Raw genomic sequence first — 19986 nt, forward strand, 5'->3', positions numbered from 1 at the left:
TATGCTGGCCTTCATTACAAGAGGATTTGAGTACAGGTGTAAAGGAGTCTTACTCCAATTATATAGGGCTTTGGTGAGGCCACACCTGGAGTACTGTGTACAATTCTGGTCTCCTTACCTAAGGAAGGATATACTTGCCATAGAGGGAGTGCAACAAAGGTTCATGAGATTGATTCCTGGGATGGCGGGACTGTCGTATGAGAAGAGATTGAGTCGACTAGGCCTGTATTCTCTTGAATTCGGAAGAATGAGAGGGGATCTCATTGAAGCATACAAAATTATTACAGGGCTTGATAGGATGGATGCTGGGAGAATGTTTCCCTTAGCTGGGGAGTCTAGAACCAGGGGCCACAGCCTCAAGATAAAGGGTAGGCCATTCAGGACTGAGATGAGAAGAAATTTCTTCACACAGAGGGTGGTGAATCTTTGGAATTCTCTACCCCAGAGGGCTGCGGAGGCTCAGTCATTGGGTATATTCAAAACAGAAGTCGATAGATTTCTGACTAGTAAGGGCATCAAGGGATATGGCGATAGGGCCGGTGAATGGAGTTGAGGCAGAAGATCAGCCATGATCTCATTGAATGGCGGAGCAGGCTCAAAGGGTCGAATGGCCTGCTCCTGCTCCTATTTCTTATGTTCTTATGTTCTTATGGAGGTGGGAAATGGCGGTAGGGTTCTTAATGAATACTTTGTGTCTGTTTTCACAAAGGAGAGGGGCGAAGCAGACATTGCTATGGGGGGGAGGAGTGTGAAATATTAGATTAAATAAACATAGTGAGAGAGGAAGTATTAAGGGGTTTAGCAGCTTTAAAAGTGGATAAATCCCCAGGCCCGGATGAAATGTATCCCAGGCTGTTAAGCGAAACAAAAGAGGAATTAGCAGAGGCCCTGACCATCATTTTTCAATCCTCTCTGGCTTCAGGTGTGATGCCGGAGGACTGCTAATGTGGTACCCTTGTTTAAAAAGGGAGAAAAGGATAGACTGAGAAAGAATTCTGAAGGACAGGATAAATCTTCATTTAGAAAGACACGGATTAATCGAGGATAGTCAGCACGGATTAGTTAAAGGAAGGTCGTGTCTGACAAGCTTGATTTAATTTTTTGAGGAGGTAACAAGGAGGGTAGATGAGGGTAGTGCATTTGATGTAGTGTATATGGACTTTAGCAAGGCTTTTGATAAGGTTCCACACGGCAGACTGGTCACAAAATTAAAAGCCCATGGGATCCAGGGCAAAGTGTCAAGTTGGATTCAAAACTGGCTCGGAGACAGGAAGCAGAGGGTAATGGTTGATGGATGTTTTTGTGACTGGAAGGCTGTTTCCAGTGGGGTTCTGCAGGGCTCAGTACTAGGTGCCTTGCTTTTTGTGGTATATATCAATGATTTGGACTTGAATATAGGGGGTATGATTAAGAAGTTTGCAGATGATACTAAAATCGGCTGTGTGGTTGATACTGAAGAAGGAAGCTGTAGACTGCAGGAAGATATCAATAAATTGGTCAAGTGGGCAGAACAGTGGCAAATGGAATTCAATCTGGAGAAGTGTGAGGTAATGCATTTGGGGAGGGCTAACAAGGAAAGGGAATACACATTAAATGGTAGGACACTGAGTAGTGTGGAGGAACAAAGGGACCTTGGAGTGCATATCCACAGATCCCTGAAGGTAGCAGACCAGGTAGATAAGGTGGTTAAGAAGGCATACGGAATGCTTGCCTTTATTAACCATGGCATAGAATACAAGAGCAGGGGGGTTATGCTTCAACTGTATAAAACACTAGTTAGGCCTCACCTGGAGTACTGCGTGCAGTTCTGGTCACCACATTACAGGAAAGATGTGATTGCACTAGAGAGGGTACAGAGGAGATTTACAAGGATGTTGCCGGGAGTAGAGAATCTTAGCTATGAGGAAAGACTGGATAGGCTGGGTCTGTTTTCCTTGGAACAGAGGAGGCTGAGGGGTGGCCTTATTGAGGTGTATAAAATTATAAGGGGCATAGGTAAAGTGGATAGAAAGGACCTATTTCCCTTAGCAGAGGGGTCGAAAACCAGGGAGCACAGATTTAAAGTAATTGGTGGAAGGTTTAGAGGGGATTTGAGAAGAAATTTCTTCACCCAGAGGGTTGTGGGGGTCTGGAACTCACTGCCTGAAAGGGTGGTAGAGGCAGGAACCCTAACCACATTTAAAAAGTACTTGGATGTGCACTTGGGATGCTCTAACCTGCAGGGCTACAGACCAAGAGCTGGGAAGTGGGATTAGGCTGGATAGCTCTTTGTTAGCTGGCGCGGACACGATGGGTCGAAATGGCCTCCTTCCGTGCTGTAACGTTCTATGATTCTTTGCTGGTTTCTAAGCTCTCCCAATTCTCAAGCTTACTATTATTCTTCACAACATTATAAGCCTCTTCTTTTAATCTAATACTATCCTTAACTTCTTTAGTTAGCCACGGATGGATCACTTTTCCCGTGGAGTTTTTATTTCTCAATGGAATGAATATTCATTGAGAATTTTTGAATATTTCTTTAAATGTTTGCCACTGCTTATCTACTATCATAGTTTTTAATCTAATTTCCCAATCTACCTTAGCTAACTTGCCCCTCATACCTATGTAATTGGCTTTATTTAAGTTTAAGACTCTAATTTCTGACTGAAGAATTTCACTCTCAAACCCAATGTGGAATTTTTCATTTTATGATCACTCTTCCCCAGAGGATCCTTTACTATGGGATTACTAATTAACCCTGTCTCATTACACAATACAAGATCTGAAATAGCCTTTTCCCTGGTTGGTTCCATGACGTATTGTTCTAGGAAATTTTCCCGAATGCATTCCATGAACTCATCCTCCAAGACTACCTTTGCCAATTTGATTTGCCCAGTCTATATGAAGATTAAAGTCCCCCATGGTTATTGTATTACCTTTGTTACAAGCTCCTGTTATTTGTTGATTAATACTCTGTCTAATGGTATAGGTACTGTTTGGGGGCCTATATACTACTCCCACCAGTGTTTTCTGCCCCTTGTTATTTCTTATCTCCACCCATACTGATTCTACTTCCTGATCTTCCAAGCCAAGATCCTTTCTCACTACTGTCCTTATGTCATCGTTTATTATCAGGGCTACCCCCTCCTTTTCCATGCTGCCTGGCTTTTCTAAACGTCAAGTACCCTGGAATATTTAGTTCCCAAACTTGATCACTTTGCAAATACATCTCTGTGATGGCTATTAGGTCAAAGCCATTTATCGTTAATTGTGTCACTAATTCATCTACTGTGCTACAAATGCTTCATACATTCAGATAAAGAGCCTTTAATTTTAACCTTTTACCATTATTCCCTGCTTTCACCTTATCCGTTGATGCACTTTTACTGTTAAACTCTCTGTCCCTTCCGTTCACTCTGCTTATCTTTACCCAAATCGTTACACTGCTTCATTGCCTTGAATTTTCTCTTTAGATTTCTAAATTTCCCCTCACCTGAATCCTGCACCCCCCTTTTTAGTTTAAAGCCCAATGCTTTATTAACTGCTTTGTTAACCTGTCCTACTACCTTCAAAGACTTGTGCTCAAGCACCCCCAGGCCTCTCTGTTCTTGCACCCCGTTTAAAATGGTATCATTTAGCATGTATGGTCTCTCCTCATACTCCCTACCAAAATGTATCACTTACATTTCTCTGTGTTGAATTTCATCTGCCATGTGTCCACCCATTCCACCAACCAGTCTATGTCTTCTTGACGTCTATTAGTATCTTCCTCGCTGTTTTCTACACTTTCAAGTTTCGTGCCATCTGCAAATTTTGAAATTGTGCCATATGTCCCCAAGTCTAAGTCAATCAGCAGTGGTGCTAGTATTGAACCTTGGGGATCGCCACTGTACAGCTCCCTCCAGTCCGAAAAACAGCCATTCACCATAACGCTCTGTTTTCTATCCCTTAGCCAATTTTGTATCCATGCTGCTACTGCCCCTTTTATCCCATGGGCTTCAATTTTGCTAACAAGCCTAGTACGTGGTACTTTTGTAAACATCTTTTGAAAGTCCATATACACATCAACTACACTGCCGTCATCCAACCTCTCTGTTACTTCATCAAAAAACTCAATCAAGTTAGTCAAACACGATTTGCCCTAACAAATTCATGCTGGCTTTTCTTTATTAGTTCACGCTTGTCCAAATGGCTGTTAATTTTCTCCCAGATTATTGTTTCCAAAAGCTTCCTCACCATCGACATTAAGCTGACTGGCTTGTAAATGGCATGTTTATCCTTCTCCCCTTTTTTGAAAAAGGGTGTAACATTTGTTATCTTCCAGTCCTTTGACACCACCCCTCTATCTAAGGAGGATTAGAAGATTGTGGCCAGCACCTCGGCAATTTCTACCCTTACTTTCCTCAGCAACCTAAGATGCATCCCATCCGGGCCGGGTGACTTATCCACTTTAATTACTGCCAGCCTTTCCAGTGCCTCCTTTTTATCTATTTTTATCTCATCCAGTATCCCAGCAACCTCCTTGTTTACCATAGCTTTGGCAAAGTCCCCTTCCTTGGTAAACACTGATGCAAAGTACTCATTTAGTACCTCAGCCATGCCTTCTGCCTCCACCAATAGTTCTCCATTTTGGTCCCTGATCAGCTCCACCACTCCTCTGACAACTTTTTTTTACTGTTAATATGTCGATAGAAGAACTTTGGATTCCCCTTTATGTTAGCCGCCAATCTATTCTCGTACTGTCTCTTTGCCCCCTTATTTCCTTTTTCACTTTTCCTCTGCATTTTTTATATTCAGCCTGATTCTCCCTTGTATTATCAAGCTGACATCTGTGATATGCCCCTTTTTTCTGCTTCATCCTACTCTCCAACTCCTTCGTCATCTAGGGAGGTCTGGCTTTGGTTGCCCTCCCTAACCCCCTTGTAGGAATGTACCTAGACTGTACCCTAACCATCTCCTCTTTAAAGGCCGCCCATTGCTCCATTACATTTTTGTCTGCCAGTCTTTGACTCTAATTTACCAGGCCAGATCCTTCCTCAATTAGCCCTCCTCCAGTTAAGTATTTTTGATCTAGATTGCTAACACAGGCCAGGAATTCAACCTGAGCCCTTCTCAGCTATCTTTATAAAGTGTAGAGGACAGAAATCAATTAGAGATTTTTGAAAAAATTGATTTCTTTCTTTGTTTGATTTACTGAGATGTAAAAAAAATGCAGTAGACCTAATTTAAATTTAAATGAATGCTCAGCCCATAACACAGTAACCCAGCCAAGTTTTGTAGATAACAACCATCTACGTAAGTTAGAAAAGAAATGCATGCAGTGAGAACGAGTGTTATGAAAACCCATTTCTCTTTTCAACTGATGGTTACCTTTTTCCCGTTCTGGAGGTCCCTTGGGAGGAGAATACATTTCTTTATATGTAGTTATTTCAGACATTTTTGACAAGTAATCAGTAGCGAGTAGACCTTTACGCCCATTCTTGAATGCTAAAGCATGTGTCGTGGCTTTCTCTTCACTTTCATCTAAAGGAGCTGAATTTCTCTAGAATAAGTGTTGAAGAAAAAGTCAAAGAATATTAAATTGAACCACGAGTATTAATCTAAATCTTTGTACAATTTTTTAATGATCAGCATTTGCCACGTAGAACAAGCTAAATTTGAGATTACAAAATTAAACGTAAAATGCAAAGCATTTTTGATACCTACACTTTTTGTGGCAGAATCAGGATTGAAAAAAATCCTTTTCCTCCTCACATTCTTCATAAACCCGGACAGTTATGCTGGGAAATTGGAGCCGTTAGCACCGGCCGTTAAGTCTGGTTTGAAAGAAAATATGGCAGCCGCTTCGCTTCCGCCCACTCTGCCATTTTGGGCAGGTTGTGATTCAGATCAATCAGTCAATTAGATTAAACATCAATCCGCGTGCAATGCTTGAATTAATGCATGATCTGAGATTTTGGACATCGCCGCTCTTAATAATGCCATCTCCAAACCACACATGGAAGAACATGCATGCAGCAGTACAACAGAGACGCTGCCATCGCTTCTTAAATGGACACGCACAACTTTCAGTTAAGTTTAGATTTTTGCTTTTGGACTGGTTTCTTTACATTTTGTTGGAGTAGTGGCTTGGTGCTATGTATTTAAAACATTGTTAAAGTGTGCAGGGAGTGCTGCTGGATGCTTGCAAGGCTTTGGCATGAAAAGGAAGGCCTCTGAGAACACCACTTGCTCCCAGTCCTGGGGGCTCTAGTTGCAGTCCCCCTTGGGCTGCAGCATCACATGGAGATTGAGCAGAGGCAGCTAAATGGACAAGCTGCTCCCAGAGGGAGGAGGAGGAGGAGGAAGAAGCAGACGAGGAGGAAACAAGAGAGGAAAAAGCAGAAGAGGAAAAAGCAGAATAGGAAAAAGCAGAAAAGGAAAACGCAGAAGAGAAGGAAGCAGAAGGAAGGAGCCAGACAGCCCCTTTTTTTTTTACAGAAACCCCACAGTGCAGATAGAGGCCATTTCGGCCCATCGAGCCTGCACCGACACATGTCCCACCCAATCCCCATAACCCCTACACCAACACATATCCCACCCTATCCCCATAGCCCCACGTATTTAATCCCCCCTAACACTAAGGGTCAATTTATCATAGCCAATCAACCTAACCCGCACATCTTTGGACTGTGGGAGGAAACCGGAGCACCCGGAGGAAACCCACGCAAACACGGGGAGAATGTGCAAACTCCACACAGTCACCCGAGGCCGGATTCGAACCCGGGTCCCTGGTGCTGTGAGGCAACAGTGCTAACCACTATGCCACCGTGCTGCCCTTTCTGGCCGGGATATCCGGAATCGAATCATCCGCCTGTGGTACCAGGGGCAGGGAAAGGGAGGAGGGGAGGAAAGAACAAAAGGGAAGGTCTGTGATAGGGTGGAAGACAGGAGTGATTACCTTCTTGATTGCCAGGAATTCAGTAGGGCTGGTTTCCCTAAGTGCATCCCGCAATGGCGCGACTGCCTCAGGGCAAACCAATGTTGGAGCATGAACCTCAAGCAGGCATTAGGCCTCTTGTCTGCATATGCAAAGGTGTTAACGCCTGCTTCAGTTGTGGGTAAAGAACCTCTTGTTTGTCCTTACCCAATATGGCGGTCGACGCACTTCCAGTCAGAAGTGTGCATGCACATCCTGCCTGCCATTTTGGGACCTCAGTAGGCAACATAGCCCCTGAAAACAAGCACTACCTAGCCCAATTTCTACACCATTATCTTTAACTTCAGATAAGTACCATGCACAGACATTGCTTTCATTAATAACTGGAAATAAATGTTCTACTCTTGGTTCCATGAAGTGATTCAAACCAGGCAGCTGAAATGTAGCATGGCTAACAATGCCTAAATATAGCATTGTTTGAGATGTCAGTTTTTTGAACCCTGTTGATTACATTTTCTGCTATCAGGGTGAATTATACATAATTCCACCCACATGACAATCAGTAATGTACAAAATCTCTCAACCTGCAGAAACAGATGCTCCTTAAATCATTCAGCATAGGGCAAAACATCTATACAGTTTCAAGAAAATAAAATGATCCCATCTATCAATGAGATCAAGTATATAAAGCAGTAAATGATGATAATAGTGATTAATTATGTAAAATTAGAAGTTATTATGGTCATTATTGAAAGACTACTGTTTTTTTTACAATTTCACTTGATTGCCACAAAAATGTGTCCAATTATGCTGATTCACATGGCACAATAAAATAAAAGGTGCTGATTTAAGGACATTTAAAATTTATGTTTCCTGATTATATCCCAAAAAACAACAATTCAATTATGTGTAATTGTAATTACCTAAACTACTAAGAAGAATTGGGCACAAAGGGAGTTGTTTCCTTAAAATAACCTTCTATTTGCTTTGTGATGAAATGTTCATTAACTGCCACAAATGGTCAGTGAAGTACAAAACAGGGAGTCTGTGCTGCTGTTTCAGGATATTCAAATACTTACGAACAAAATCACATTGGAAATCTGAAGTTGAATGAGGAACTGTATTGCTTCTACACCTACAGTTCATTATTTTAAGCCTATCAGTTATTATTTCTCCTTGTAAGCTGATCATGTTAGTGCTGGGGAATGGAACACTTTCCTACTTCAGGCACCTAAGGAGTAATTTTCGGACTTTGTACTGCATGGGGAGCCTTCCTCATAGACATTGGAAAGTAATGATTGGAAAATTGTGTGCCGCAATCACCTGAGTTATCAATAGCCGTGAGGCTCCTTCCAGAAGCACAAAGTCAGAAAATGATCGCCAGCATCAAGCAATCCCAGATAGGATACAGTAGTCAGCTGCAGAGTAAAGTTGCCACTACTCTGCTAGGCCAATATGACTTAGCTCCAACTCCAGAAAAATATCTGCTACTGCCAGCGATGGACCAGTGCAGTACTGTACTTAATGAATTTGTTTCACAGTTGAGTGCTTGTGAATTGTGACTGAGAAATGAGCAGGCCTAGAATCCTTTTCAAATCCCATGAGACACTCTTGTGGCCTCTTTGATTAAGAATGATAATTAAAAGAACTTGCATTTATACAGAGGCTGCCATATCCTCAGGACGTCCCAAAGCACTTTACAGCCAATGGATTACCCTTGAACTGCAATCACTGTTGTTATGCAACACCAACAACAACTTGCATTTATATAGTGCCTTTAACGTAGTAAAACATCCCAAGGCGCTTCACAGGAGCGATTATCAAACAAAAAATGCAGATAAGCATAGCACCAATTTTCACACAGCAAGATTCCAGGAACAGCAAATGAATGATCACGAGATATATTTTTGTTGGTTGTGATTGATGGACAGATGTTGGCCCAGACACTGGGCCACATCGTCTGCATGCCCGATATGAGACTCCCAAAACAAGCGCTTTACTCGGAACTCAGGACTAGCACTGTGGGATCTTTTACATCTTCTTCTTCTTAGGCAGTTTCTTGGAACCGAGGATGGCTTGCTTCCACACTAAAAATGGGTTCTCAGTCTCTGTCACAGATGGGGCAGATGGTGGTTGAAGGGGTGGGTGGGTGGGGTGCTTGGGTTGACGTGCGCTCCTTCCGCTGTTTGCGCTTGGCTTCTGCTTGCTCCCGGCGAAGAGACTGGAGGTGTTCAGTGCCTTTCCGGATGCTTCTCCTCCACTTTGTGCGGTCTTGGGCCAGGGATTCCCAGGTGTCAGTGGGGGTGTTGCACTTTTTCAAGGAGGCTTTGAGGGTGTCCTTGAAGCGTTCCTCTGCCCACCTAGGGCTCTCTTGCCGTGTCGGAGCTCCGAGTAAAGCGCTTTTTTTGGGAGTCTCGTATCGGGCATGCGGACGATGTGGCCCATCCATCGGAGCTGATCGAGCATGGTCAAAGCTTCGATCCTGGGGATGTTGGCCCGAGTGAGAATACTGACGTTGGTGCGCCTATCCTGACAATGGATTTGCAGGATCTTGTGCAGGCAGAGTTGGTGGTACCTCTCCAGTGATTTGAGGTGCCTGCTGTACATGGTCCATGTCTCTGAAGCATACAGGAGGGCGGGTATCACTACTGCTCTGTAGACTATGAGCTTGGTGCTGGGTTTGAGGTCCTGGTCTTCAAACACTCTCTTCCTCAGGCGACTGAAGGCTGCACTGGCACACTGAAGGTGGTGTTGGACTTCGTCATCGATGTCTGCCCTTGTTGACAGTAGGCTCCCAAGGTATGGAAAGTGGTCCACGTTGTCCAAGGCCACGTCCTGGATTTTGATAATCGGGGAGCAGTACTGTGTGGTGGGGGCAGGTTGGTAGAGGGCCTTTGCCTTACAGATAGTTAGTGTACGGCCCATGTTCTTGTACGCTTCGGTGAAGGTGTTGACGATGGTTTGGAGTTCTACCTCATAGTGTGCGCAGATGCAAGCGTCGTCTGCATACTGTAATTCGATGACAGAGGATGGGACGACCTTGGATCTGGACTGGAGACGACGGAGGTTGAACAGTTTTCCGTTTGTTCTGTAGATTAGCTCCACTCCAGCAGGGAATTTACTGAGGGTGAGATGGAGCATTGTAGCCAGGAAGATCGAGAAGAGCATTGGTGTGATGACACAGCCTTGCTTAACCCTAGTCTGTATGTGGATTGGGTCTGTGGTGGACCCATTGGTCAGGATCATGGCTGGCATGTCATTGTGAAGCAGGCGGAGGATGGTGACAAATTTTTGAGGGCAGCCGAATTTGAGGAGGACACTCCATAATCCCTCATGGTTGACGGTGTCGAAGGCCTTTGTGAGGTCAAAGAAGGCCATGTACAGTGGTTGGTGCTGTTCGCTGCATTTCTCTTGTAGTTGGCACGTGCTGAAGATCATGTCCATTGTGCCCCTTAGTGGGTGGAATCCGCATTGCAACTCTGGGAGGAGCTCTTCAGCCATTGGGAGAAGGCGATTAAGGAGGATTCTTGCGATGACTTTCCCTGTGGCAGACAGCAGGGAGACTCCTCTGTAATCACCGCAATCGGACTTGTCACCTTTCTTGAAGATGGTCACGATTACGGCATCTCTGAGATCCCCTGGCATGCTCTCCTCCTTCCAAATAAGAGAAATGAGTTCATGTATTTGTGCCAATAGTGCTTCTCCGCCATGTTTTAGCACCTCGATGGGGATTCCATCTGCTCCCGAGGCCTTGTTGTTCATCAGTTGTGGGATGGTCTTTTCAACCTCATGCCGGGCTGGGGTTGTGCTAAGGTGGTGGTGGGTAGCATGCTGCAGGATGGAGTTGAGGACACTCGCGTCAAAGACAGAGTCTCGGTTAAGGAGATCTTCGAAGTGCTCCTTCCAGCGGGCACTGACTGCCTCTCTGTCCTTGATGAGTACCTCTCCATTCTTGGCCCACAGTGGGGTAGGACCTTGGGTGCTTGGGCCATAGGTGGTCTTGACTGCGCTAAAGAATCCACACACGTCATGGTTGTCGGCTAGCTGCTGGATCTCCTGCACTTTTTCCACCAACCATCTGTTCTTTAGGTCGCAAGTTTTTTGTTGGACCTCGGCCTTCAGGCATCTGTAGAGCTGCTTTCTTGCTCTCAAGTTCTGTTGCTGTTTCCAGATCAGGAATGCCTTGTGCTTGCGGCTTATTAGCTCCTGGATCTCCTAGTCATTCTCGTTGAACCAGTCTTGGTGTTTCCTGGTTGAGTGACCGAGCATCTCTTCACAGGTGCTGATTATGGAGGCCTTGAGTGCAGACCAGGCACTGTGGACACTCTGTGTCTCTGAATCACTGGGAGTCGTCAGGTTGCTTGTGAGGCGCAGGCTGAATAGGGCTTTCTTAGCAGGGTCTTTGAGTGCTCCAGCATTGATTTTCCTGCAGCATTGCTTCTGTTGCCGCCACTGTTTTGGGGCTACGTTGATGGAGATGACAGAGCGGATTAGGCGGTGGTCTGTTCAGCAGTCATCAGCTTCTGTCATGGCGCGGGTGATGCGGACGTCCTTGTGGTCCCTCGCTCGGACGATGACGTAGTCCAGCAGATGCCAGTGCTTGGAGCGAGGGTGTTGCCATGAAGCCTTGTACTTGTCTCTCTGATGGAACCAGGTGTTGGTTATGACAAGGCCATGTTCTAAGCATTTCGTCAGGAGGAGGGTACCGTTGGAGTTTGCTTTCCCTACCCCCTCTCTGCCGATCACACCTCCCCAGAGGTCTGTGTCCTTTCCAACTCTGACGTTAAAGTTGCCAAGGAGGATCAGCTTGTCGCCCGTTGGGACTCGGGACAGGGATTGTTTGAGGCTGGAGTAGAATTCCTCTTTGGTCTCGTCTGTGGCTTCCAGTGTTGGGGCGTACGCACTGTTGACCGCAGCGCACTGGTTCCAGGCTAGGGTGAGCCGTAGATTCATGAGAATGTTCGTATTTCCACAAGGGGAGTTTCTGAGACGTTCAACTAGCTCATTTTTTATGGCAAAGCCTACCTCATGGAGGCGGCATTCTCCTTCAGGTTTGCCTTCCCAGAAGAAGGTGTAACCACCGCCTTGCTCCTTGAACTGGCCTTGCCCTGCCCACCGGGTCTCGCTAGGGCGGCGATGTCTATGTCGGGACCCAGGAGCGAGGACGGGACCCAGGAGCGAGGTCAGGACCCAGGACCGAGGTCAGGACCTAGGAGCGAGGTCGGGACCCAGGAGCAAGGTCGGGACCCAGGAGCACGGAAGGGACCCAGGAGCGAGGACGGGACCCAGGAGCGAGGACGAGGCCCAGGAGCGAGGACGAGGCCCAGGGACGAGGACGGGGCCCAGGAGTGAGGTCGAGGCCCAGGAGCGAGAACGGGGCCCAGGAGCGAGGTCGAGGCCCAGGAGCGAGGTCGGGACCCAAGAGCGAGGACAGGACCCAGGAGCGAGGACGAGGCCCAGGAGCAAGGATGAGGCCCAGGAGCGAGGACGAGGCCCAGGAGCGAGGTCGAGGCCCAGGAGCGAGGACGAGGCCCAGGAGCGAGGTCGAGGCCCAGGAGTGAGGACGGGGCCCAGGGGTGAGGACGGGGCCCAGGGGTGAGGACGGGGCCCAGGGGCAAGGTCGAGGCCCAGGAGCGAGGACAAGGCCCAGGAGCGAGGTCGAGGCCCAGGAGTGAGGACGGGGCCCAGGGGTGAGGACGGGGCCCAGGGGTGAGGACGGGGCCCAGGGGCAAGGTCGAGGCCCAGGAGCGAGGAAAAGGCCCAGGAGCGAGGTTGAGGCCCAGGAGTGGCGCAGCGTGGACCAGCAGCGGGGTCAGGAGGACCACACTGCTGCCCATGAAACCCAGGCAGAGAAAACCTGCGGGAAGGAGGGAGGAGGACAGAAGGAGGAGGAGAAGTAAAAAGTAATCGAAGTGTGACATCACCAGAAAGCAGGTAAGTGATTGGTTGGTGAGTATTTCTCTCTTTCTCGCTTTTTTCCAAATTTAAATTTTGTGGTTTATATTTTCTAAGGTCTCTGTTGTGTAGTGGGGACTGCTGGTAAAGAAGGGCTCGTGAGTATATCATTTAATAATAGTGTAATTGGTGGGATTGATTTGATTTAATTTAATTTGAATTAATTAAAGGGTAAGTCATGGCAGTACAGCTAGGCACCGTGGTTTGCAACTCCTGCATTATGTGGGAAATCAGGGACACTTCCTATGTCCCTGACGACCATGTGTGCGGGAAGTGTATCCAGCTGTAGCTACTGGCAGACCGCAGTGCAGCGCTGGAGCTGTGAATGGATACATACTAGAGCATTCACGATGCTGAGTACATCGTGGAAAGCACGTTTAATGAGTTAGTCACACCGCAGGTAAAGGCTGCACAGGCAGGAAGGGAATGGGTGACCGCCAGGCAGAGAGAGTAGTAGGCGCAAGCAGGTACTGCAGGGGTCCCCTGTGACCATCCCCCTCTCAAACAGATATACCGCTTTGGATATTGTTGAGGAGGATGGCTTATTGGGGGAAGGCAGCAGCAGCCAACTTCCTGGCACCATGAGTGGTTCTGCTGCACAGGACGGGAGGAAAAAAAGCGGTAGAGCTATAGTAATAGGGGATTCTATTGTAAGGGGAATAGATAGGCGTTTCTGCGGCCGCAAATGAGACTCCAGGATGGTATGTTGCCTCCCTGGTGCAAGGGTCAAGGATGTCTCAGAGCGGCTGCAGAGCATTTTGGAAGGGGAGGGTGAACAGCCAGTTGGTGTGGTGCATATAGGTACCAACGATATAGGTAAAAAGCGGGATGAGGTCCTAAAAGCTGAATATAGGGAGTTAGGAGGTAAATTAAAAAATAGGACCTCAAAGGTAGTAATCACAGGATTGCTACCAGTGCCACGTGCTACTCAGAGTAGAAATAGAAGGATATTTCAGATGAATATGTGGCTAGAGGAATGGTGCAAGGGGGAGGGATTCAAATTCCTGGGACATTGGAACCGGTTCTGGGGGAGGTGGGACCAGTACAAACTGGACAGTTTGCACCTGGGCAGGACCGGGACCAATGTCCTAGGAGGAATGTCTGCTAGTGCTCTGGGGGAGGTTTTAAACTAAAATGACAGAGGGTTGGGAACCTGAGCAGGGAGACAGAGGAAAGGGAAACAAGGATAGAAGCAAAAGGCAGGACGGAGAAAAGCAAAGGTGGCAGTCAGAGAAATCAAGGGTTTAAATCAAACACGGCCACAGTAAATAATAATTCTAAATGGTCCAAGAGTGTTAAAAAAGCAAGCCTGAAGGCTTTGTGTCTTAATGCGAGGAGCATTCGTAATAAGGTGGATGAATTAGCTGCGCAAATAGAGGTAAACGGACATGATATGATTGGGATTACGGAAACATGGCTCCAGGGTGACCAAGGCTGGGAACTCAACATCCAGGGGTATTAAATATTCAGGAAAGACAGGCAATAAAGAAAAGGAGGTGGGGTACCATTGCTGGTTAAAGAGGAGATTAACATAATTGTAAGGAAGGATATTAGCTCTGATGATGTGGAATCTGTATGGGTAGAACATAGAAATACCAAGGGGCAGAAAACGTTAGTGGGAGTGGTATACAGACCCCCAAACAGTAATGCGGAGGTTGGGGATGGCATTAAACGGAAAGTTAGAGACGCGTGCAATAAGGGCATAGCAGTTATCATGGGTGACTTTAATCTACACATAGATTGGGCTAACCAAATTAGTGACAATACTGTGGAGGAGGAATTACTGGAGTGTATACGGGATGGTTCCTGGGCCAATACGTCGAGGAACCAACTAGAGACCAGGCCATCTTAGACTGGGTATTATGTAATGAGAAAGGATTAATTAGCAATCTTGTTGTGCAAGGCCCCTTGGGGCGGAGCGATCATAATATGATAGAATTCTTCATTAAGATGGAGAGTGAAGTAGTTGACTCAGAGACTAGGGTCCTGAATTTAAATAAAGGAAACTATGATGGTATGAGGCGCGAGCTGGGTAGGATTGATTGGGGAATGTTACTCAAAGGGTTGATGGTGGATAGGCAATGGCAAACATTCAAAGATCGCATGGATGAACTACAGAATTTGTTCATCCCTGTTTGGTATAAAAATAAAACAAAAAAGGTGACTCAACCGTGGTTAACAAGGGGAATTAAGGATAGCATAATGTCCAAGGAGAGGACATATAAACTGGCCAGAAAAAGCGGTAAACCTGAAGATTGGGAGCAGTTTAGGGTTCAGCAAATGAGGACAAAGGGATTAATTAAGAGGGGGAAAATAGAGTATGAGAGTAAGCTTGCAGGGAACATAAAAACTGACTGTAAAAGCTTTTATAGATATGTGAAGAGAAAAAGATTGGTGAAGTCAAGCGTAGGTCCCTTGCAGTCAGAATCAGGGGAATTTATAATGGGGAACAAAGAAATGGAGGACCAATTAAATACATATTTTAGTTATGTCTTCACAAAGGAGGACACAAATAATCTCCCAGAGATGTCAGGGAACATAGGGTCTAATGAGAAGGAGGAACTGAATGAAATCAGCATTTGTAGGGAAATGGTGTTAGGGAAATTGACGGGATTGAAGGCCGATAAATTCCCAGGGTCTGATAATCTACATTCTAGGGTACTTAAGGAAGTGGCCCTAGAAATAGTAGATGCATTGCTGGTCATCTTCCAAAATTCGATAGACTCTGGAACAGTTCCTATGGATTGGAGGGTAGCTAATGTTACCCCACTGTTCAAAAAAGGTGGTAGAGAGAAAATGGGGAATTATAGACCGGTAAGCCTGACATAGGTAGTGGGGAAAATGTTAGAGTCTGTGATAAATCCATGTAGTGAGACAAGGAACTCGAAGAGGTGAGGTATGAGGATTAAGACGAGTACTTTATTGAACGACTGCGAGACAACCAGGCAGGCCTGCTTCCAGGCATTGCACCTTTGCTGACCTTAGCAGGAAGCTAACCCCTGACCTTAACAGGAAGCAACCCCTGACCTTAGCAGCAGCATTGGCTACAGCACCACCTGGTGGATAACCTTAATCATAACATCCCGAATTACTATATCCCTCCCCCCTTAAGATTTCAGTATGAATTTCTTAACAAACAACCATTCCTAAGGGTACCATAAGAAGTCTCTATTCACCATGTTCCATACTTGACGAATCTAACAGGTCAGTATCAATCTCTCTGGTGGCTTGCGAGGCCTTTGTGAACATCTGACAGTAAAGTCCCTGCTTGTTTGTGGTGAAGCCACCAGCTACTCCTGAGCAGTGCTCGGAGTATCTGACTCTGCAACAATGGTTTCCTCTTGATGAATGGGTTCCTGTGGAATTGTCTCTGTCCCTGGTGGTGGCACCAGAGATGCACTTGGATAACTGGGGGCAACCCTGTCCTCAGCCATTGCATCTGGAACCTTCATTTCAATTTCCCCTTGTCTGGTAAGTATCTGATTGCGTACTACCCTACCATCACCCAACATGACCTTGTATGATACGGGACCGGTCATTGAGTCTATGAAGCCAGGAATCCACTTGGGTCCATAACTGAAATTCCTGGTAAGGATCGCACCTCCTTCTCCAAAACTTCGGCTCTTTGTTCTTTAGTCATGGTTCTCTTTTTGTTTGTTTTGTCTGTTTTACATTTTCCTTTTTAGATCTGGGTGGACAAGGTTAAGAGTGGAGCGTAGTCTACGACCTAATAACATCTCAGCAGGAGAGAGTCCTGTGGTGGATTGAGGTATTATTCTGTAACTGAACAGAACCCGTGACACTTTGGCTGCTAAACTCCCTACTGCACTTTTTTTCATCATCTCTTTAAATGTTTGTACGGCTCTCTCCGCAAGTCCATTTGAGGACGGATGATATGGGGCCGAGGTCACCTGCACTATGCCATTTTTTCTCAAGGACTCTTTTGTCTCTGTACTCACAAAACAAGTGGCATTGTCACTCACCACGATCTCCGGTAGCCCTTGATTACTGAAGCTCCGACGCAGGCAGTCTATAGTAGTAGTGGCGGAAGCAGAATTTACAGGATAAACACCCATCCATTTGAAATGTGCATCAATGATTATGAGGAACATCTTCCCCATGAATGGACCCGCATAATCTAAGTGCAATCTTCTCCATGGTTTATCCGGCCACTCCCAGGGGTGGAGAGGAGCCGCTGCTGGTGCCTTCCGGTGTTCCTGACAAGTGCTGCATGTCTTGACTAGATTTTCTATCTCCCCATCTAGCTTTGGCCACCACAAGTAACTCCTAGCCAAGGCTTTCATACGCGAGACCCCAGGATGACACTGATGTAGTTGCTCTAGGATAGACTGTCGTGCTGGCTGTGGAATAATAACTCATGCTCCCCACAACACGCAACCATCCTGCACACTCAGCTCTGTTTTCCTGACACTGTAGGGTGTGAAGTCAGCCCCTTCCGGATGCTGTGGCCATCCTCTCACCACATATTCTCAAACTCTAGACAGTACTGGATCTTTACCTGTCCATGTTCTTACTTACTCTGCAGTCACAAGTGCTGTGTCAGTGTCCTCCAACATCAACACTCTGTCCTCTGGAGCTGCACGGATAAGTGTGCCTGGCAGTGGAAGACGGCACAAGGCATCTGCGTTCCCATGGTACTTGCCCGCCTTGTAGACGATGACATACTCATATGCCCTCAACGTCACTACCCACCTCTGGATCCGGGGTGACACCATCTGTGGAACTGCTTTCATTTCATTGAAAAGAGAGAGAAGAGGTTTATGATCGGTGCATGTGGTGAACTTCCTGCCATATATGTACTTGTGGAACCTCTGTAACCCAAACATTACTGCTAACCCCTCTTTGTCTAACTGGGAATAGTTTTTTTCCGCTGGTATTAGAGTTCGGGACATAAACCCTATTGGTCTTTCAGTTCCATCTCCCATGCAGTGTGAAAGAACTGCCCCCACCCCGTAAGGTAAAGCGTCACAAGAGAAAATGATGTCTTTCTCTGCATTGTAGTGAACCAGCACATCCGACGACAGCATCAGTTTCTTGGACTGTTCAAATGAAACCCCCTGCTCCTTTCCCCACTGCCACTGTGTCTCCTTGCGCAGTAGTTTGTGAAGAGGTGCTAACAGTTGACAAGTTTGGTAAAAACCTGTTATAATAGTTCAGCAGTCCCAGGTAAGCTTTTAACTCAGCCACATTTGTAGGAGCAGGGTCGTCCTGCAGTCCTTGTACCTTCTCCTTGAGTGGATGGTGCTCGGTGGCGTCCACTCTGTGTCCCAGGAACACTGCCTCATTCCCCAGGAAAGTGCACTTACTCCTCTTGAGCCGGAACCCTGCCCTCTCCAATCTCTGTAGTACCGCTCTGAGTGCTCAGATGCTCTTGGTCGGTTCTTCCCGTCACCAGAATGTCATCCAGATAGATGGAAACATGTGGAATCCCTTGCAGTACACCTTCGATTGTCCTCTGGAAGATAGATGGACTAGATGAGACACGAAACGGTAAGCGGTTATATGTAAACAAGCCCTTGTGTGTATTTATGGTGATATACTTCTTTGATTCGTCATCCAGTGTAATCTGCAAGTAGGCATGACTCATATCCAACTTTGTGAATTTCTTTCCTCCAGCCAGGTTTGCAAAGAGATCCTCTGTTTTGGGAATAGGACATTGCTCTAGTTTGGACACCCGATTGGCTGTCAATTTATAGTCTCCACAGAGTCTTACCGAATTGTCCAGTTTTAAAACAGGTCCTATGGGAGCTGCCCATTCCAAACATTTCACTGGCTCCAGTATGTTCTCTCTCAATAGACGGTCAAGCTCAGCCTCTACCTTTGGCTTCATGGCATAAGGCACAGGTCATTGTTTAAAAAACCTTGGCGGTGCCTCCTTGACTACATAAATCTTAGCTGGGGGGCCATTAAAGGTGCCAAGTTCCTCCTTGAACAAATTCTCATGTTCACTCAACACTTCTTGCAAAGTCAACTGTTTGCCCGCATCTATTTGATGTACTGCTCCCCAGTCTAATTTAAGTTCTTTTATCCAGCCCCGACCTAACAGGTTTGGTCCGATACCCGATACTATAACTATAGGTAGCTGTTCCACTGTGTCCCTGTGTTGCACAGTTACCTTAGCTGTACTTAATGTCGCTACTCGTTCACCTGTATATGTTTTAAGATGCAGGGAGCAAGGCTTTAACTCTGGAACTTTTGCACAGTTCCACAATTTTGAGTACTCTGGCTTGTTCGTTATGGTCACGCCGCATCCTGTGTCCACTTCAAAGTTCACCTTAGAGTAATTTACTGTCAGTTGCAATGTGATAGTAGCCACTTTTGGAATGTTCTCTAACATGCCATACATTATGAACATGTCCTCTTCTTCCTCAGCTTCCCCGCTGATGTGGTGTGTGCAGTGTCCGTGTGTAGATAAAGACACTGAAGACAGGAGTTGGTTCATAGGTATTTACTAAGCAAGTCTGGGGGGGGGGGGTTTCTAAAGGATATACACAATACACAGGCTTATATAGCCCAAGTGGCAATTACCGGCATTACGCACACCTGGGGCTCTTAAAGGCACATACACCATAATTGCTCTTAAAGGCACATACACCACAGTGTGCTCCATGTTTTTTCACTTCTCTCCCTTGGTTTTGCTGTCCTCCCCGTTTTGGTTTGGATTCCTCCACAGGTGATTTCGCCCTGCAAGCTCGTTTTATGCGTCCTTGTTTCCCACACTTGTAGTACTTTTCCTCCAGAAACCGGCATTCACTCGCCAGGTGATCGCCCTTGCATCTATAACATGCCTTCACATGCTCACGTTGTGGTTTCTGACACATGTTCAACTTATGCACAACAACCTGACCTGCAACTTGCGTAGCATTAGCCCTGTCTGAACCCTGTATTTCTTTTACATCTCGGTTCGCTGTCTCTATGGCTTGAGCAAGTTCCAATGCTTTTTCATAAGTAAGCCCAGTCTCGGATAATAATCTGTGCTGCATTCGGTCATCCATTATTCCGCAAACTAGCCTATCTCTCAGCATTTCCTTCAGGTTGTTCCCATAATTGCAATCTTGTGCCAATTTAGGCAACACCGCTACATAGTCCATTACACTCTCTTCCTCTTTCCT

General features: G+C 46.2%; 1 protein-coding gene across 2 annotated transcripts in view; it reads right to left on the minus strand.

The window, feature by feature from the left end:
• The window catches only part of spag8 (sperm associated antigen 8), a 76856-nt gene that overhangs the window by 47689 nt on the left and 9181 nt on the right, over window positions 1-19986 (minus strand). For both annotated transcript variants that reach the window (XM_085973320.1, XM_085973327.1), the window contains exon 2: window positions 5350-5521. In XM_085973320.1, coding sequence (XP_085829446.1) covers window positions 5350-5521 — 172 coding nt within the window. The remainder of the gene's footprint in view (window positions 1-5349; window positions 5522-19986) is intronic.

Source organism: Somniosus microcephalus, chromosome 2 (genome assembly GCF_052327205.1).
Source record: "Somniosus microcephalus isolate GS21.2 chromosome 2, FLI_Smic_1.0, whole genome shotgun sequence".
In the NCBI taxonomy this organism is placed as follows: domain Eukaryota; kingdom Metazoa; phylum Chordata; class Chondrichthyes; order Squaliformes; family Somniosidae; genus Somniosus; species Somniosus microcephalus.